The following is a 21,807-nucleotide window of genomic DNA, read 5'->3' as shown; positions in this document are numbered from 1 at the left end:
CAGCATAGACACCAGTCATAGAGCATTATCCCTTGAGCCATTGATGTTGTTCCAACCCACATCAATCTAACCCCTCCCTCCCTCACAACCCATAATGCTACAGCAACTATCAGAGGTCTTTCTCTGATCAGGGGTAGGAGTGGGAGGGTTAAAGCAACAACAACAACAAAAAAATGCTCCACACAAGAGAATTACAGGAATGGGTGCAGACAGCAAGGCTACAGCAGGTGGCGATCCAGATTTAATCCCAATCTCCAAAGATGACTATGTGGAGTTTGCCTGTTGTCTCTAATGGCTGGGTGAGTTTCATCTCCCAAAGATGTCTCCGGTTCATTGATTACTGTTCACAGAGTGGTAGGATAATTCATAGAAACATAGAATATAGGTACAGGCTATTCATCCCTTTGACAGTGTACTATCATTCAATGTAATCGTACCTGATCATGCATCTTAACCATATAACCACTTACAGCACAGACAGGCCAGTTCGGCCCTACCAGTCCATGCCGTAACAAATTCCCACCCTCCTAATCCCACTGACCAGCACCCGGTCCATACCCCTCCAGTCCTCTCCTCTCCATGTAACGATCCAGTCTTTCCTTAAATGTAACCAATGATCCCGCCTCGACCACGTCTGCCGGAAGCTCATTCCACATCCCCACCACCCTCAGCGTAAAGAAATTTCCCCTCATGTTCCCCTTATAATTTTCCCCCTTCAATCTTAAACCATGTCCTGTACCATCTTCTGTACCATGTTCCTGCTTTCTCTACATGCCCTTGATTCCTTTAGTTAATAGGACCTCATTCAACTCCCTTTACAAGATACCTCATGAACTGGCTTCAACAATTTTGTGTGGTAGAGAGTTCCATAAGCTCACAGCACTCTGAGTAAAAGTTTCGAATGGCTTCCCCTTTATCCTTAGACCCCTTGTTCTGGACCTCCCTAACATCAAGAATATTCTTTCCTGCATCAGACCTGTCTAGCTCTGGCACAATTTTATGATATTTTTTGGTAGATGTATATATGGGTTGGCACCACATCGAGAGCCAAAGGGCCTGTACTGTGCTGTAATGTTCCATGTCTCTGAGAACCCCTCTCAATTCTTCTAAATTCTAATGTCTGTCCAGTCTCTCGTCATATGACAGTCCTGCCGCTCTTGGGATCAGTCTGGTGAACTTTTGCCGCACTACCTCAATGGCAAGAACATCCTTCCTAAGATTAGAAGACCAAATTGGGGTGAGTTAATGGACATGTGCAAGAAAATAAGTAACAATGAAATGGAATTACTTAAGAGCCAACAGAATTGATGGGCTGAAAGCCCTGGGAAACATGATATGAGCAAACGGGTTACTGTTACATTGCTCATCTGACATGGAGATGCGCACACAGGCTCAAGTTTCAGGGAAAGAATATTCCATCAGAGTCCTGCATTGTGGGTTCTGCCAAAACAAGAGCCCTGTCCCTCACTGCAAGGCCTGATGTCCTCCAACACATTTTGCTACCTTAAAAAAAAGCAAAGACAAACAAAATAAAAATGAAAATTCCTGAGTCAAGAGTTAGTCACGTCCATTAGAAACAAATTAACTGGGCCATTTTGGGGTGGCACGGTTAGTGTGACATGATTACAGTGCCAGCCAGCCTGGTTCAAATCCCATGCTGTCTGTAAGGAGGTTATACGTTCTCCCTGTGTCTGCGTGGGTTTCCTCCGGGCGCTCCCGTTTCATCCCACCCTTCACAATGTATGCGGGGTTGTAGGTTAATTGGGGTATGGGCATACCCCCGCTTTACGAAACTAGAGTGCTTCTATGAAACCTTTCGTCAGCCAAAATAGCGTACAGCAAAGACCCAGTCATTACTATTGGAAGCTGTTTTCATAAAAAGTAAAAACCTATTTTCGTAAAATTGAACACGGCTTTCTTCATAAATGCCAATGTTTAGTAATTTGAGAATTCATAAAGCAGGGTATACCTGTTATTGGGCAGCATGGGCTCATGAGCCAAAAGGACTTGTTACCATGCTGTATGTCTAAATTTAGACCAATTGGATAATTGGATATGGAGAAGAGGTCAGGAAAGAATAAAGGTGAGGATTGATAAGGGGAAGGGGGGAATGCAGATCAGAGGGAAAAGAGAGAGAGAGAGATTTAGGAAAAGAGGCATGGGGGATTTAACAGAAACTGGTGAAGTCGACGTTAATGTTATCCGGTTGGAGGGTGCCCAGATGGAAGATGAAATGTTCTTCCTCTAAGTTGCAGATGGTCTCAGTCTGGTTGTGTGCAAAACCAAGGTCAAACAACATTCGAGTCACCACCATAGCCCTTTCTGTAGACATAGAAGTAACGTCACCTACCAAGTCACAAGCAAAGAGCTAGGCTGTTGTATGCAGTGATGCAATGAGAAGATAATTAACCCTGAAACCACAAAACTCATGAGAAATTCATTTTCTTTTAACTGTGTAATTTATTTAATCTTCCACAATTTTTTTTGTATCACAGCCGAAGGGGAATCCTTATGAAAAATGTGAGCAGGGCAATGATGAAGTGTGTATAGTGTATAATAATGATTAAATAAAACCAATTCTAAAAAAAATCCATGTGTACTTTTTGTGTTTGCGAGTTCGCAGGAAAACCTGAGAAAGGGAAAGTGCTGATGCTGGGTACATAGAGAAACTGGAAGGACTCACAGGGTCAGGCAGCATCTGTGAAAAGAAGTGAATTCAGGTTGGGACCCTTTGCCATGACTAAGAATATAAAGGCAGGGAGAAAATGGTGGGAGGGAGTGGCTAGGGAGGGCCCAAAAGGTACTGGACAGCAGGAAGGAGAGGTGGAGAGACAAGTAGGGGAGGAGGGGGGAAAGAAAAGGTTAACGAGAAAAGTGAGAACAGGAAGAGGTAAAAGGGTGGATTAAAAACACAATACTGGAGAAATTCTACAGGTCAAACAGTGTCCTTATATAGCAAAGATAAAGGTGCATAAACCATTGTTTTGGGCTTGAGCCCTTCATCAAGGTAATTATAACGTTGGTTATGTATCTATCTGCCAGTCCTGCGAGTATTATTGTGAATCTTTTCTGCACCCTCTCCGATAGCTGGGTGACAAGAACTGCACACAATTCTCTAAGTGTGGTCTCACCTACATTTTGTACAGTTATAACATAATGCCCCCGATCCTGCACTTAAAGGCCAACCCTTTTATTCACCACCCTGTCTAACTGTGTTCATAAGAGAGAGGTAGATGGGTACTTGATGAGGAAGGGAATCAAGGAGTATGGAGAGAAAATAGAAGAAAGGGATAGAAAAAGATAGTAGATCAGCCATGATGGAATGGCAGGGCAGACTTGATGGGCCAAATTCCTCTCCTATGTCTTATGGCCACTTTCATGCATTTGTCTGAACCTCTAAGCCTTTATGATCTACATTTCCCAGGGTCCTGCCATTTAATATGAAACTCCTGTCCCAGTTTAACCTATTGAAGTGCAAACACCTTGCTCTTGTCTGAATTAAATTCCACCTGCCATTCCTTTCCCAGTTCAAATAACCCGTGTAGCTGTCCACAATACCACTAACTTACTAATTATGCCAACTGCAGGTCATTAATATAAATGACAAATGACAACACCTAGCATTGATCCAAGTGGTACACCATCTGAAGAACAACTCTCCAACCAAGTTCCTAATCCTTGGTACCTTCCTGGAATATGTCCTCATCGAACTCCCCAAATTCATCTCAAATGTTCCCAGATTTTGACACAAAAAAAAAATCAAATGATGCCAAACCTTGCATAACGATCCAACAGGGACAGTTTGCTCCCTTCAACCATGTGCCTATCTGACGGCACTACCTTAAGCAAGTGGCAATAAATGACGCTGGAGACAGTAGAGTCAGGAATCAGTACCTTTATTGTGCTTAACCACAGCTTTTATAGTTCCCTCTGCGCATTTACCGCTGAGCCTTCTGGGATGTGGTAGTGACGTCACTTTCCAGCCTTGGGTGTCGGGTGCCATAAAAAGTGTGGGCTCTTATTTGCGCGCTTTTCCTAATTGCTGGTACCTGGTTGTTGCTGGAGGACTGGGACATAATTGGATGTGATGTGCTCTGGTAATGCGCTTGCTAAACTGCTGTGGCTGTGCGCAATTCTGTTGTTCGCGTGGGGCTCCCACTACACCACCCCCCCCCCCCAGAATCATGGCTGCCAGACGCAGGTTCCTGCTAGTAGTTCAGCCTGGGGCGTCCTCTGGGATGTTTCAGAGGTGACAAGATCAGTCTTGAAAGGTCAGTGTGTGCCGGCTTCAGTCGTGCAATTGTGAACATACACTCTTGGCCCCCTTTGTCTAATGTAAATACTACACTTCCTCACCTGATTAGCCTAAAGGGCCCCTCATATGGACATTGAAATGCTGAGCCTTTCTGACCTTTCCTAACCATCACGAATTCTGCAGTCAGTAGGTCGTGTGACACCTGATGTTTGGAGCTCCCATGAAAAACCGTGGGATAAGGTTGTTTTGCCCCATTGCTATCTCTCACAAGATGTAAAATATCCAAGTCAGCTGTCTGATTTATGTCACTACTGAAATGTATGTCACCTGGAATGGATAGTGGAGTTCCGTAGATCATCTTAGCAGTCGAAACTGGCAATCCTTCCTCTGGTGCTGTACGTATTCCCAATAGCACCCACGGTAATTCGTCCATCCAGTTCGGCCCCTGCAGTCTCGCCTTAAGTGCCGACTTTAAATGCCTATGGAACCGTTCCTCAAGTCCATTTGACTGAGGATGATAGGCGGTTGTGTGGTGTTATTTACTTCCACAGAAGTTTGAAATCTGTGTCCACAGGTGGGAAGTAAACTGCGTACCTCTATCCGAAGTGATGTGACCAGGTACACCAAATCGTGCAACCCAATTAAAAATAAAGGTCCGTGCATATGTCTCCGTGTCTGCTGCCTGCATAGGGATTGCTTCCAGCCAACAACTAAAATGGTCAATAAGAGTAAATAAATATCTCATCCCCTGACAGACTGGCAAAGGTCCAACTACATCCACGTGGACGTGCTGAAATTTTGCATCCACCGTGGAGAATCTTTCAGGCGGTACATGCGCGTGTCTGTGAATATTAGCCTTTTGGCACTGAAGGTAAGTTTTGGCCCAGAGGGTGACATCTCTTTTTAGACCGTGCCACACATAACAATTTGACACTAGTTATAACACGTGTTATATGGCGAGCTCTCCACTGGCCACCGTGACAGAGGTGCACCAAAGAAAAGGTACAAGGACTGCCTAAAGAAATCTCTTGGTGCCTGCCACATTGACCACCGCCAGTGGGCTGATCTCGCCTCAAACCGTGCATCTTGGCGCCTCACAGTTCGGCGGGCAGCAACCTCCTTTGAAGAAGACCGCAGAGCCCACCTCACTGACAAAAGGCAAAGGAGGAAAAACCCAACACCCAACCCCAACCCACCAACTTTCCCCTGCAGCCGCTGCAACCGTGTCTGCCTGTCCCACATCGGACTTGTCAGCCACAAACGAGCCTGCAGCTGACGTGGACATTTACCCCCTCCATAAATCTTCGTCCGCGAAGCCAAGCCAAAGAAGAATGGAAGACCTAATGGAAGGATGTGAAAAATTATGTATATCATCGAAGATCTTCCTGCTCCAGCTAACCGGTAGAATGGGTCTAGGGTGTCCTGTGGAAATGTCACAAAGGAGTGTGGGACCATTTGCCTCAGTAGTAATTTCCTCAGCCTGGAGACTATGCTCTGTCAAAAAATCCGTGCCTAACAGGAAAACCTACTTCTGAAAGTAGGAATCGTGGTATCATTCACTGCTGAAAGCAGTGGAGTACGTACATCTGGTGCCAACTCAAACTGTGTCGGGGGAACAATACTGAACTCAGACCCCGTATCTATCCACCCCCAAAATCACGTCATGTAAATAAAGTAGACCTTTTTCTGTGCCAACCGCTAAGGCCTCTAACGGCGGTTGGCCGGTCCATTTCCCTGACATTGGTGGTGGACCTGGGTAAGTGCAAGGACTCTTACATCTATAGGCAGAGCGACCCCATCGGCGATGATAAAAACAGTGTCCGGAACTCTTGTTTCCTTGATCAGGACGTGGTCGCTGTACTGCCGCACATGCCGCTGGTCTTGGCATTTTGGGGGGCTCGGACAACTCAGCCGTACAGATGGGCTGTATCTGCAATCTGTTCACCTGTGGAAGGCCATAAAGTCGGTTGGCCTCTCTTGCTACCAAATGCGGCTCTACAAAATTCATGTACGCCACACCCGCTGCCACGTGCACTGGTAATTTCGGTAAAGAAAGCAATCCGTATGGCCTGAGGCTAGTGATACCAGCTCTTGCATTAATTGGGATGGACTACGGTCCCCCAGTTCTTGCGTATTCAAAATCCTTACAGCCCATTCATGATGAGAAAGCTCAAATGTTTCCAGCAAAAAATTCCGGAATATAGTATACTTCTGGACCACCGGCGGGTTATTGATGAATGAACTTACCCTTGCTGCAGTCGTAGTGTCTAATGCACTCACAACGTGCTAATATCTTGTGTCCTCACATCTAATGTTCCGAAGCACAAATTGCGCTTCGTCGACCAACTGCAGGCAGCTACGTGGCTGATCCAACCAGAATAGAGGCAGGCAAACTGCTACTGCATTAATTACCACCGGTGCTGTCGCTAGCGAGGCTGCGTCGACGTCCACCTTTGAAGTCGTCGGTTGCTCGTCCATGTCAGACATGTGGGACTCAGTGTAGCTGAGGCCCGTTGGGGTCACCAAAATATGTAGTGGCCTATCTGACGGAACTACCTTAAGCAAGTGGCAATAAATGACACTGGAGACAGTAGAGTAAGGAATCAGTACCTTTATTGAGCTTTTATAGTTCCCTCTGCGTGTTTCATGCTGAGCCTTCTGGGATGCGGTCGTGACATCACATTCCAGCCTCAGGTGTTGGGTGCCATAAAAAGCGTGGGCTCTTATTCGCGCGCTTTTCCTAATTGCTGATGCCTGGCTTGTAGCTGGAGGACTGGGACATCCTTGGAGGCTATGTGCTCTGGTAATGCACTTGCTAAACTGCTGTGGCTGTGCGTGATTCCGTTGTTCGCGTGGGGTTCCTGCTACACAATTCCAAAAAAAAATGCTGGGCAGATAAATCTGCGGATCAATGGCCAGGGTTTCCCGTCCAATATGGACACTGCAACTGAAGAAGGCAATGGGAAACCACTTCAACATTTTTCCCTTGAATAATCATGACCTCGACATTGACTACGGTCTCAGCTCAAAGACAGAGCCTTCACCGATGAGGAGGCAACAACTACAATTCGGGTCAGAGGTCATGATGGACGGAGAGATATGATCACCCACGCTGAACGGAAAGGCACCTGAATGATGGTGACCTTGTACTGTTGTATGACTTGTGGGACAGCTCATCAAATTAAGTTACAGGCAACCAGAAATCCAAGGAATTTTTGAGCCATACATTGTTGTATTAAATCCTAAAGTCTGGATTCAAATAGCAATATGTAAATGAAAAATTAACTGCAGCTGGCCTTCCTACCTTCTAACTCATCCATGAGATTTACTATCTGGGTATCGATGGCTAACTTGGGATGCCACTGTGCAAGACATTGTCAACCCCAACCAACCAATTTTCCCCTCCAACCGCTGCAACCGTGTCTGCCTGTCCTGCATCGGACTTGTCAGCCATAAAAGAGCCTGCAGCTGACGTGGACATTTACCCCCTCCATAAATATTCGTCCGCGAAGCCAAGCCAAAGAAGAAAGAAAGAAGAAGAATTTATGACATGGGAGGTCTCGATCCAATGACCATAACAACCCTCTTGCAGAATGGGGATTCTAGGGAATATTTCCCTACCAGTGCCTGGATATATTAATAGGTGAGAGTCGAAACTCATTGGGCAGCTTTCACACATCTGAGACAGAAGGCTGAGGAATCAAGCCTTAAGGATTTAAGCAGATAATCCTGGCTCAGAAACTGAGGGATCCACATTGGCTGAGGGCTGCTGGAGACTGGCTCAAGGGGACCAGGTATTAGAACTGGGATGTGCAAGGGTGCTGAGAGCAAAAAGGACTCCCGAAGGGTCTCGGGTCCTGAAGCCTTCCTGATCGTGTCAGAGGTTTGGACTGAAGCTCGGGTTGCCAATGGTTTGAACAGGAGTCTGTGTGGCTACAGAGGCTGCGGGAGCGCTGGAGGCAAATCCACAGACATTCAATGTCTCTGAAGGGACTCTCTCTTTGCTTCTCTTTCTCCTAATGTCAGGGGCACTGGGAAATGCTCATGGTGACTCTTTGATTGCAAAGTTAAGTACATCATGTAATATTAGGTGACAATAAAAGGAATCTTGAGATAATCCAGGTGCTTTGCAGTGTGAGATGAGTGCGCCCTCTTATGACCAGTAGGTACAACAGCAAAGCACAGAGGCTACTGGCCACCATTATGTCAACTTTCGATAGGAGCCCTGTCAAGAGTGTCCTGGCCAGCTGCACGACAGTGTGGCATGGTTGCTGCAGAGAAATGGATCAGAGGCCAATCCACAGGACCATTGGCGTAGCAGAGAGGATCACTGGAGTCTCCCTCCACCTCTCTCTCCCCCCCCCCCCACCCCCATTCAAATAGACGTGATCTACCAGGACCGCTGACTAATGAGGGCGTGCAAAATCATTGAGGACCCCTTCCAACCTGCACACAGCATCTTTCAGCAGCTCCCACCTGGCAAGAGATACGGGAACATCAGAGCCAGCCTCACCAGGCCGAGGAACAGCTTCCTGCCACAGGCAGTGAGAATGCTGAACGACTGAAGAACTTATAAAAATCCTTTGAGACGCTACTATTTAATTATTACTGTCTCTTTCTTCTTCTCTCTTTGGCTTGGCTTCGCGGACGAAGATTTATGGAGGGGGTAAAAGTCCACGTCAGCTGCAGGCTCGTTTGTGGCTGACAAGTCCGATGCGGGACAGGCAGACACGGTTGCAGCGGCTGCAGGGGAAAATTGGTTGGTTGGGGTTGGGTTTTTCCTCCTTTGCCTTTTGTCAGTGAGGTGGGCTCTGCGGTCTTCTTCAAAGGAGGTTGCTGCCCGCCGAACTGTGAGGCGCCAAGATGCACGGTTTGAGGCGAGATCAGCCCACTGGTGGTGGTCAATGTGGCAGGCACCAAGAGATTTCTTTAGGCAGTCCTCGTACCTTTTCTTTGGTGCACCTCTGTCACGGTGGCCAGTGGACAGCCCGGGTAAGAAACCTGCATAGGAGAAGGCCACTCCGATATAAAACCTACGACCCAAGGAATTATTACTGTAATATTTGTATATACTGTAAGTACTGTCTTTTGTATGCATCTTGTGTCGTGTGTCTGCATGTTTTGCACTGAGGATCAGAGAAGGCTGTATCATTGCGTTGCACTGGTACAACCAGATGATCAATTGAATTTAGACATACAACACGATAACAGGCCCTATCTAATATTGACAGTGATCACATTTTGATCCATCCTCTTCCGAAAGATTATCCTGAATCGGCTTCTTCCTTTTAATGTACTTCAGGGCAGTCTATCCCTGTAACATATGGTGCTGGCATTTTCCCCACTCCACCCTTACTGGCCCAATGCAGCATACATCACCTCCTTATCTTGTGTTATTCGTCTTTGCAATTGGGTTTTAGTGTAACTGAGATTTACAGGTCAGTAACTGCCTGGGAAAGTGGTCCCAGCTCGGTAACTTAATTTGTTTTGAGTTGAAGATTACAAGTAATAGTTGTATGCAATGAGAGGTCATGATAACCCCAAGACTGATGGTAGCTGCCACTGACCCTTCCATAGAGATGGTCCATGTTTGCATGGCAGTGATGGCACTCCCTGGTCCGTCTTGACTCCAGTTGCCCATCCCACTGAAAGGGGCCCAGCATATTTGATGATAACTGGAGTGCCTGGCTTTTCAGTGATGGGTTGCATCACAGTTTTGCAAGTGCTGGTTGGCTACAGGAGCATGCCTGGTTTTGCATGAGTAAACGGCCCTTATTTCTTTTCATCATCTAGTTTGGCTCAGTTTGCCTGGTCCTCAAGGTTGGGCCGGCCACCTGTTAGCTCTTGCTATGATCAAAAATAATATGATAGTTTAACATTCTTCCCGTGTCCTCATTGACTGACTCTCACTTGGCCCGTCTTCTCTCTCTGATCAGCAATGGATTGTAGCTGTTCGGTCCAATACCTGATATTGAAGTTGAACCCCCATTTTCATTCCAGGAAACAGCAATGGCCTGAATCCTATCCTCTCAGCTGTTTTGTACAAAACTAATTGCATCAAAAACAAGCTTTACAAAGGAACTTTAAACCTCAAAACGAATATATTGACAACATATTATCTTGTAACCTTTTGCAAAAACATACTTAAAGAAAACCAACATATATTATAATACCAATTTCTTAAAATGCCAATTTCACCCCAACGTGGGAATCTCATATCCAGAAATAGAAAACTTGTATTTCTAACCCCTTTATCTAAAGGCCCTTTCATGCCAGGCCTTCACCTCAAGGCCAGCTATAAGCCTGGAGGGAAAACATGAACTTACTTTTCATAGAGCAGCCCTAGGAGACTGCTCCTGCGTCGCATTCGTGTCAAGCGGAGCCTCGTAGCGCCCTCTGGAGCCAAGCCAACTGGTGCTGTAGCGCACCCACTGAGTTTATGTCATTCATACACGCCAACGTGGAAAGAGCCCTATAGTGAATCATGGCAAACCCAGAGCAGGCAAGACAGATGCTTGTGAGGTTTTCAGCCAGTCTTAGTAACTAGGAAGAGATCCAGTGCACCCTCAGTAAGGCAATTACTACTTCGCTCCTGCGTCTCAGGCTGACGACGTCACTGTGACATCATCATCAGCCCGCCTCTAACCAGCCGCAACAGCGGCATTACATTCATGCAAGGTGCTCCACCGATTACCCTTCTCTGAGAGGGATCGCATTCGGCACCTTGGAGCTGGCCACAGCACAATCAAGAAGGTCATTCCCTCAGCGTAAGGGCAGAGAACCTCCACCTTTATTGTCGGGCTTTTTCATTGCATGAAAGGGCCTTAAGGTTGCACATATCCAGTGTGGAATCTGGGCTTTCTCCCTATTTCGTCCCCAACTTATCAATTCCAAAAGAAAGAAATGAAAGAACATAAACTTAAAAAAGAGGGAAATAAAAAATCTCAAATTGCATCAGCCACAATACTGCCATTTTTTATATTAGCAGCTTTTTTTTCCATATAAGCCAGGGGTGGCCAAACTGCGGCTCATGAGCCACATGCGGCTCTTTGACCTTTAATATGCGGATAGCTGCCGGTCTCTCCCCCCCCCTCCCCCACCCTCGCCCACCCAACTCGCGCTGCCGGTCTCTCTCCCGCACCCGCCTGACTCGTGCTGCTGGTCTCTCCCCCTCATCCGCCCGACTCGCGCTGCCGGTCTCTCCCCCTCGCCTGCACGACTCACGCTGCCAGTCTCCCTCATCCTCCGACTCGCGTTGCCAGTCTCTCCCCCTCGCCCGCCCGACTCGCACTGTTGGTCTCTCCTTCTCGCCCACCCGTCTTGCGCTGCCAGCCTCCCAACTCACCTGCCTGCCTGACTCACGCTGCCATTCTCTCTCCCTCGGCCGCCCGACTCGCGTCTTTAATAGCCTGATATTTGTAGCATTGTATTTTAGTCATTAAAAAAAATGATTATAATAAGTCTAATTTTGAAAGGTGGAAATCTGATTAAAATATCTCTCATTTTTTGGTTTACTTTTTTTCCCATATTGGTGTCTGTGATTATTGAAACTAATACAAATTAACAGTTTAAAAACTGCAGGCAGGAATAAATATTATTGCATTTAATATGCATTTCTTAAAATTTATATAAAATTTTTGTTACAAAATATGTATGTAACAATAAAAACGTCTGTGTGAATTTTGTTCTTCTCCTACGGCTCTTAAGCATCTGAGCTTTATCGTTTGTGGCTCTTACATTAAGCAAGTTTGGCCACCTTTGATATAAGCAGTTAATTTTCCCAGTGAAAAATTTTGACATGCACTTCAAAAGATAAAGCAAAACAAAAACCACAAGAGATTACAGATGGTGAAATCTGAATGTGCCTTAATTCTTCCCTCTAACCTAGTCCATGATACCATCACAGACTCATCTGTCTCCAGATTGTCTGTCCCCATATTCCTCAAGAACTGAGACTCGTTCCACATCACCCATAGTTGACTCAAAGGCATGCTGCACAACTGACATCATTCTCATTCTGCCACATGTGAGTGCTTACCTGTTGGATCCTATCCTGCTTGACTCTCAATCTTTGACAAAGTTGTCCGTGTCGGGCTCTGATCCTTCTGCCTGCTTCTCACCAAAGTCTCTCTCTCTCTGCAGGTGCTCCCACTTTCCATACATCTATCTGGCCCCGCTTGTACACTGCATAAACATTTTCTGTGCCTTCCTGCTCCAGGTCTGCTTGCACACTACACGCTTCCCCTATTGTATCTGTCAGTTTTCTCGTGCAAGTATTTCCAGATCAAATCTAACAACAAACAGAGGACAAGGAGAGGAGTGCAAAAAAAGTATCGATGAGTTTTTTTTCTTCCACGCGCAATGCTGCTACGAAGTTCTCCCAAAAGCCCTCTGGCATCCCAAACAGTACTTTCCATACCACTGAACAGCTTCAGTCCTGATGTCCCAAACTGTGAGCAACCACATGCCACGAATGGTGACCCTGTCATAGCAATTTACCTCGTGCTATCAGTCCCTTGTGCATATAAACACAATGATTCTTTATATCCACCTCTACAGCCAGCTGCTCGGTTCTTTGATACAATGTGATCCAGTGGTCAATGCCCGAAGAGATATAATTTGGGGGCCACTACGTTTTAAAATACTCACTTGAGCTACTTTAACATAACATAACAATTACAGCAATGCCCATAACCCTCCATCACAATGCCCATAACCCTCCATCTTCTTCTCATCCAGTGTACTCATTGAGGAACCACTGTACACGATGTCAAGATGATATACCCGTAAGGAAGTCGCTGTGCACTTTGTGGTGTCTAGTGCAAGACTGACATCTCCAGGCTTGCATACTAGATTTGTATACATCACTGCTTCTGTCACATGGACATCATCAGTGATGTCATCAACCCAGATGAAAACCTGTGGTGGCTGCAGGTCAATTCCCCATGTATTCCACAGCACGGCCGCCATTTCGGGACCTGGTTCGTTTGCTGGTAAGAGGGTCGCCACATGAGTCCACCCACCCAGAACTGGCAATTCCACTGAGGACCCCCAAAGTCTCTATATTTTATTGCTTGGGCAGCCTTCCTCTCCGCCGACCCGCCTGAACCACGACTGGTCCATCAAGATCCAGATGGGCAGGTTTGAGTCAATTGCAAAAGCTTCCTCTTTAACTCTGACGTCTAAAATGTATGTCAACCCATTACATCTTAGTCCGTCAAAGGGACCCTCATACAGACACTGGAATGGAGCTCAGTGTGCTCCTTTCTGTACAAAAATGTACCTAGAGTCCTACAAGTTCTGGTGTATATAGGACCTGCCCTGACCATGTTGAGATGTTGGTATGGGTGCTAAAGAACTGAGCTTCTTGCAGAGCTTGCTGCGGGGATCTACTCCTGTCCTCGTGAGTCTGATACAAATTCTCCTGGAACCATCAGGGGTGTGCCATAGACCAGCTCTGCGGATGAGGCACTTATATTGTCCTTAGGTGCCGTTCATTATGCCCAAGAGTAGCCACAGCAATTCGTCAACCTAGTTAGGTCCCTACAGGCATGTCATAAGTGCCAGTTTCTTTCTACTAGACCGTTGGATTGTGGGTGGTACGCAGTTGAGTGGTGCAACTTGGTTCCAAGCAGGGAGGCCATTGCTGAATTGGGCACCTGTTAGACATGCTAGCCAGGTGGAAATGAGAGCCCTGGCGCAAGTGTCAGTAGTCATGTTTGCCAGTGGAACCACCTCTGGCCACCACATGGCTTGATCCACTATAGAGAGAAGAAAAATGGGAACTACATGACACCAGCAGGGGGCCTACAATCTCCACATGTGGTCAAACCTCCAATACGTTGGCTCAAAAGATTATAGTGGGGCTTTTGTGTGTGCTGGATTTTGGATGTCTGGCAACGAGTGCATGTCTTCACCCAACTGCTGACCCATTTTCGAAGGCCGTGCCACACAAATTTGTTGGCTAGTCATTCTGATCGATGGATGTGCCAATCTGTGTACCATGTAAAAGATCTGTCACCTCCAGGCCACTGGAACAATTGGGTGAGGACAACCTGTAGGTACATCACACAGGAGTTTGAATTCCCCCGGGCCTACTGGAATTTCTTTCAGCAGCAGGTTTGAGTCTCCTGTTCTATAACATGGAATTTCTTCATTTGTCTGTTGTGCTTTTACGAGTGCAATGTAATCCACCTCTTGAGCTAAGGTCTGCACGTACTGTATGGCCGGGTGAGATGGCGCATCTACCACCAAGTTGGCCTTTCCTGAGATGTGTTCAATGGCCATCATAAATATATGATAAATGTCTCTGTTAACAAGCCAATCTGGATCTGATACCCTAGTGAAGGCAAATATAAGCTGCTTGTGGTCCGTAAAAGCCGTAAAATGCTTGCCTTCTAGAAAGTACCTGAAATGTCTGATAACTAGGTACAGTGCAAACAATTCTCGATCAAAAACACTGTGCTTGAGTTCTGGTGGTCTTAGATGCTTGCTAAAGAAAGCCAATAGTTTCCAATGTCCAATGATGTACTATTCAAGCTCCCCTCCTACTGCCGTACTGGACATATCCACTGTCAGGGCTGTTGGGACATCTGTTCTTGGGTGGACCAGCAATGCAGCTTTAGCCAGTGCTTCCTTGGCATTCTCAAATGCTTCCGACGATTCTTCATCCCAAGTGACATCCCTTACCTTGCCTGACACCGGGCACCGGCGGGGGGAGGGGGGGGGCGAAGAGGGGGCGCATGATGCAAGCTGTTGATGGTATAAAAGTTCACCATTCCAATGAACTCCTGGAGGCCTTTAACTGTGCTGGGCTTAGTGAATACCTGAATCATCTCAACCTTTGCCGATAGTGGCTTCGCTCCATGTTTGTCAATTCTATGATCCAGAAAGTCGATGGTCACTAATCCAAATTGACACTTAGCCTGGTTGATGGTCAGCCCAAACTCATTCAAATGAATGAAAAGCTTGTGCAGGTGGGACAGATCTTCCTGACAACTGCGGCTAGTGATAAGTATGTCATCTAGGTATACGAAGGTAAAGTTGAGATCGTGTCCCACTCCGTCCATTAAACGTTGGAAAAATCTGCATGGCATTCTTGAGCCCAAAAGGCATCCTTCTGAATTCGAAAAGGCTAAAGGGTGTAAAAATAGCTGTTTTTAGAATCTCATCCAGGTGGACTGGGATCTGATGATACCCCCAGACCAGGTCCACCTTGGAAAAGATGCAGGTTCCTGTGGCCTTGGATACCACGTGGAGCGGGGAGGCCCAGGAGCTATCGGAATGTTGTACAATATCCAGGTCCTCCATCCTTTCAAACTCTTCTTTGGCCAGTTATCTTGAGGAAAGACGTGGAAACGTTGGAAAAGCAGCAAAGAATTACCAAGGTGCCTCCTGGTTTACAGAGTATGCATAATGAGCAGAGATGAAAAGAGCTAGGGCTTTATTCTGGAGAGGAGGAGGTTGAGAGATGATAGAGATATACAAGATAGAAAGAGGAATAGATTGAGTGGACAGCCACTGCTCAATACACGAGGGCATGGCTTTAAGGTGGGAAGATCAAGGAAGATATTAGACAAAGGTTTTTTTTTACCTAGATTGTGGCTTGTGCGTGGACTGCACTACCTGGGTCAGTGGTGGAGGCAGGTACATTGGTGAAATTTAAGAGACTGCTAGACAAACATATGGATGAATTTAAAGTGGAGGATTATATGGGAGACAACTTCCAAAGGTTTCACAACATTGTGGGCCAAAGGGCCTGTGCTGTACCATTCAATGAATGGTTATACATAGTTAAACCCTCTATTGGGAGTCAGAATACCCAAGGCAGATTTATTTTAATCACTAGATTGGGATGGCTCAGTCTGTATACAGTAATGTAGTTCCATGCAGCTATCCTTGCCTTAAATTGAAGACTGACTCTCATTTGAATTAATACCCACCAACCATACAACTCAATGAATATCACCCAGAGAAATTATTAAAACTTTTATGATATTGAATTTCCATGAGATTGGCCTTACACATGGTCAAAAGTTCCCTCTTCTTATCACTCGTCTTCAATGGTCACTCCTGAGATGTTTCTTTTACTGTAATAAAGAAACTTGGGTTCTTTTAAAACTATGAACTTTCACCCTGAACTCAGTGACCTAAGCAGGTTTCCACCTTGGCCCCTGTGACCTACAGGACTGAGCCTCCATCACAAACTGCCACCCTGGCTCTAGGAGCACATGGTCCTTTCTCCACCCAGCCCTCCCCTGGACCCTTCCTACCCTCCACATCCAGATCCACTCCATCCTCCTCCTCCATGATGCCTCCATTGAACCTCCTCTTAATCCCTGCCTGGTCTTCACCATGCCCTCCAATCTCCCCTCTCAGATTGAATGCTCCAACCTTAATAGAGGCCTCGCCTTCATCCCCCTTTGCCCACACCTTAACAAGTTCTATGCACGCCACGATGCTGAACTTTTCTTTCATCAGCTCCATTTACATGACTATTTCCACAACTATGAGTATCCACCCCACCCCACTAGATTCCTCCTCCCACTTTAAACCTTCCTCCTCCCACTTTAAACCTTCCTCCTCCCACTTTAAACCTTCCTCCTCCCACTTTAAACCTTCCTCCTCCCACTTTAAACCTTCCTCCTCCCACTTTAAACCTTCCTCCTCCCACTTTAAACCTTCCTCCTCCCACTTTAAACCTTCCTCCTCCCACTTTAAACCTTCCTCCTCCCACTTTAAACCTTCCTCCTCCCACTTTAAACCTTCCTCCTCCCACTTTAAACCTTCCTCCTCCCACTTTAAACCTTCCTCCTCCCACTTTAAACCTTCCTCCTCCCACTTTAAACCTTCCTCCTCCCACTTTAAACCTTCCTCCTCCCACTTTAAACCTTCCTCCTCCCACTTTAAACCTTCCTCCTCCCACTTTAAACCTTCCTCCTCCCACTTTAAACCTTCCTCCTCCCACTTTAAACCTTCCTCCTCCCACTTTAAACCTTCCTCCTCCCACTTTAAACCTTCCTCCTCCCACTTTAAACCTTCCTCCTCCTCCTCCTGGATGCCTTGTTCTGGTCTTCTGACTGCTCCAGACCTTTATATTTCAAATAGCCACCATAACATCAACTTGATCGACTTCACTACTTTCCTTATTCACCCCAATCTCACCCTCTCAGAACACCTGGCCCTCTACTCTCACACCAATCCGCACCTCACCATCAAACCTGCAGACAAGGATGGCGCTGTTGTGGTTTGGTGCACCGACCTCTATCTGACCGGAGCCAGACGACAACTCTCAGACACCTCCTCTTACTCCTCCAACAAGACCTCACCAAGACTCAAACCACTATATCACGCGCTATCTCTGAACTCGTCACTTCCAGTCACCTCCATGGTACAGCCTTCCATTCCTGCACTGCCTGTTTCGACCCCCTACTCAAGATCCACACAACCAATGTCCCAGCAGAGCCATCGAGTCCATGTACTCCTCTTCCACCAAACTGGTCTCCACTTACCCTTGACATGGTTTTGTCTCCCCTCCTCCAGCCCCTCCCCACCTACATCCAGGACACTTCACACACCCTCCTTCACTTCAACAATTTCCAGTTCCTGAACTCTATCGCCTCCGGTTTACCATGGAAATCCAATTCCTATACACCTCCATCCCCCATATTAAAGGCCTCAAAGCCCCTAATTTCTTTCTGGATAAGAGAACCAACTAGTCACCCTCTGCTACTCTCCTCCTCTGGCTGACAGATCTTGTCCTCACCTTCAATAATTTCTCCTTTTGACACATCCCACTTTCTCCAGTTTAAAGCGGTAGCTATGGGTACCCCTTTGTTGGCAATGTGGAGCAATCCATGCTACAAACCTATGCAGCCAAGGCCCCCTCAACCTCTTCCTTCTCTACATCAATGACTATTTTGGCGCTGCCTCACGTACCCATGATGAGCTCGAAAGTGTCATTCACTTTGCAAACCAACTTCCACCCCGACCTCAAATTTACTTGGTCCATCTCCAGCAACACTCTTCCTTTCCTCAATTTCTCTGTTTCCATCTCAAGAAGCAAACTCTCAACTGACATCTATAAGCACACCAACTCCCACAGCTACCTCAACACCTCTTCCCACCGTCTCCTGTAAGGATTCCATTCTTTAAATTCCTCCGTCTCCATCACATTTGCAACCAGGATGTGGACTTCCATGTCAGATCATCAGAGATGTCCTTCTTCAAACAACGTGTCTTTGCCTCTACCACCATTATCTTGGCACTCACCTGCATATACCTCATAACCCGCACATTTGTCTTAGCCCCCTCTGTCCCCAAGCGCAACAAGGGCAGGATTCCTCTTCTTACCTATCACCCCACTAGCCTCCACATCCTCCTTCACCATTTCTGCCACCTACTATGTGATCCCACTAGACACATATTCCCCTCTCCTCCTTCTGCAGGGACCACTCCCTCTGTGACTCCATTGTCCACTCCTCCCTCTCCACCAATCCTCCACTCCTCTCCTTGGGCCCAACCCTGTGACCACAGGAGATGCTCCACTTGTGCCCACTCCTCGACACAATCATTCAGAACCGCAAACAGTCCTTCCAAGTGAAGCAACATTTCACTTGTGAATCTTCAGGGGTTATCAACTGTATCTGGTGATCCCATTGTGGTCTTCTCAACGTCAGAGACTGGATGCAGACTGGGAGATCACTTTGTTGAACACCATCCACTGCAATAACATGGATCTCCCAGCGGCTACCCATTTCAATTATCCATCCCATTCCCTTGCTGACGTGTCTGTCCATGGCCTCATTCACTGCCAGACTGAGACCACCTGCAAGTTAAAATAACAGCATCTCATCTTCCAACTGGGCACCCTCCAACGGAATAGCATCAATATCAACTTCTCTGACTTCCATTAACCCCCCCCTTCCTCATCGCCCCCGTCTCTCCATTCTATCTCCATTTGCAAAATAATAATAAATTCTTACCTCGTCCTTTTTCATATCCAATTAACACCTTTTGTTGGTCTAGATTCCTCCCCCATCCTTTGAATTCTAAGATTTTCTTGATTAAATTGTGAAACTTTATGATTTCCTCTTTCTGACTTATTTGCTTATTACTTTAAGAAAGGTTCAGGTTCAAAATGCTGGGAATACATCTTTGTCTCCTATAGATGCTGTAAAGACCAGCTGAGTTACTCAACCATTTTGGAGTATTTTTTTTTTTAAAACTTTTAACACAAGAATCAAGAACTAACAGAATTTTTGTCAAGAACTTGCATACAATTGCAATGCAGTAACAAATTTGTACTGAAAATATGGTTAAAGATATTTCAGCTACTTTTCATCTTCTGAGATCTAAGTACTCCTTTGGACCTATAATTTGATACTACTCCGATCTTTTGGTGGCTGAATCTTTGCAATGAGGCACTGAAATTTGTCAAACTGAATGAGTAGAGAATCAACTTCATGTCATTGATCATTTAAAGCATCCAACTTTTATTTGTAAACTGTATTAACATTCCATGACACCATTTAACTTGTGACTTGTAGTTGGACAATGCTTTCTAAGATTTTTAAATGTACAGAATGAACATTTTATAAATATACACAATTCTGCAAAATCTACTTAATCAAAAAAAGTATCATCCACAAATTTTATTAACTATTTGAAAATCTTCATCAGTGCCATGCAACAATGACTTTTGAAAAAATATGTCCTTAAAAAAGGTTTACAAAACAATGAATACTGAAAAATACAAGCAATACTTAGGAGTATACAGTAATCAAGCTCAATAATTAAAAACTTCAATTTTTTAGCATTCACTAGCAAAATAAAGTTTAGATTAATCTCCTGGTAATTTTGCATGTTCATTTAAAGTAGCATTGTCAGTTCAATATAAAAAAGACAAATTCTGTTTCTGTTCTTCATGGACTTTTCCTGCATATATACACAGATCATTTTTACTGGAGATTGTAAAATTATTGCTGATGGACTTCAGGACAGATTTAAATTCAATGAAATGATATACATGATTAGAAAACCATCCCCAATACATATTTTCATGCACAAAAACATTAAAAAGGCAACGATTGGACATTTGTACACAATGCAAATTTTATCTGGCAAACCTGCCTTTAGTCACGCAAACTTATCAATGTCAAACTCAAGTGCAGACTATTTTCAGGTTAGAAAGTAGACCTGAATAAATGCACGTCCTTGCACTAATAACAGCGGTTATACAACTAACCTAACTATATTAGTGCTGGGAGTTTTCCTGTTAATAAAGTATTGCCCAGAATTGCACATGAAAATGTTATCAGCAATTGTTATCACCTCAAAGTTCTTTGGTTGGAGGACAGCAGGACTACCAACCAAACATGTATTCCATAGCTTTGGAAACAAGACTTTCATCTTTTCTGGGAGTCTGCCTGTCTGAAACCACCTAAAATGGAGGGGGTGGGAGGAGAAAAAGGGAATTGAATAATTGACTCAGCTTCTAACCACATTCCAAATTAAACAGCATCAACACATGACCTCAGTGCAGCAAGAGAATCCTGAGCCCCTCAATCTTGCTCACGCATTCAACAAGATCATATTCAATCTGACTGAGATCTCAACTTCACATTCCTATGGTAACCTTCCACCTCTTCATGATCCAGAACTTAAACATATTCATTGACTGCTTCTACTGTACTTTTAAGGAAGAGTTTCAAAGACTCCCCACCCACCTTTGTATTAAATAGACAATCACTTTAAAAATACTACTTTAAAAAAGAAATGCTCTTACTCCAGATTCTCCCACAAACACCTAGTCAAGATCCTCCAATATTTCAATCCTTCCCATCCCAACAGATGCAAGCCTAGCCAGTCCAATCTTTTATCATAACACCCGATCATTTTCGGTATTAATTTAATACATCTTCTCCGAACTACTTCCAAAACATTAATGTACCTTCCCTAATAAGAAGTTACAGTGCACACAGTAGCCCGATCCAGCTTCTTTACTATCCTTTTCAAATTGAGCCAACCTGCCTACCTCAGCACTCCTATGGCAATAAATAACATAGCTTTCCTAATTACCGACGTACTAGATTTTTTCCCCCATGTACCTGATAATCACTGCTGGAAGCTTTGTACGCAGCAGCCAAAGGTCTAATCGCAGTATTTCTAGGAGTACTTGGTGACTGGGCAGGTGTATCTATGGTGTTGATAGGAGGTGTGAAGACAGAGAAGACAGGTCCATAACTGCGGTCATTTGACTCCATAACACTCTATTAAACAAAAAGAAACGCATCTGAGACAATTTTCTAAACTTCTACCTTCAAAACTGCACCAATAAAAAAAGTTAAGTTATCTACTGGAAAATTCATGCTTCAATCATCAGAACTAGACTTATTTCCAAGTGGGAAAAGCAGTAAGGAACATAAGTTATCCTTTTTTTAAAAAAAGGAAAAAACTGCAGTCATGAATATTTTTTAGAATCTCAAATTGTAAAATGCATCCAAATCAAGAAAAATCTAATAATCTTGAGTCCACTTGTGTTGGTTCTTCCC

General features: G+C 45.2%; 1 protein-coding gene across 3 annotated transcripts in view; it reads right to left on the bottom strand.

The window, feature by feature from the left end:
* Window positions 1-21,807, bottom strand: part of nup35 (nucleoporin 35) — a 111,151-nt gene that overhangs the window by 73,246 nt on the left and 16,098 nt on the right. Inside the window, exons 8-10 of one of the 3 annotated variants that reach the window (XR_011356854.1) lie at window positions 21,364-21,525; window positions 12,294-12,545; window positions 6,852-7,119 (exon numbers count right to left, since the gene is read on the bottom strand). Coding sequence is in view for 1 of the 3 variants with exons in the window: in XM_069935911.1 (XP_069792012.1) it covers window positions 20,619-20,696; window positions 21,364-21,525 (240 nt within the window). In the remaining 2 variants the exon portion in view is untranslated. Of the gene's footprint in view, window positions 1-6,851; window positions 7,120-12,293; window positions 12,546-19,725; window positions 20,697-21,363; window positions 21,526-21,807 lie in introns of those variants that run through there. The other 2 variants (XR_011356855.1, XM_069935911.1) reach the window with 2 other exon arrangements.

The sequence above is a fragment of the Narcine bancroftii genome, chromosome 4 (genome assembly GCF_036971445.1).
Source record: "Narcine bancroftii isolate sNarBan1 chromosome 4, sNarBan1.hap1, whole genome shotgun sequence".
NCBI classification, from domain to species: Eukaryota; Metazoa; Chordata; class Chondrichthyes; order Torpediniformes; family Narcinidae; genus Narcine; species Narcine bancroftii.
This window is presented reverse-complemented; position numbering and strand designations above follow the sequence as displayed.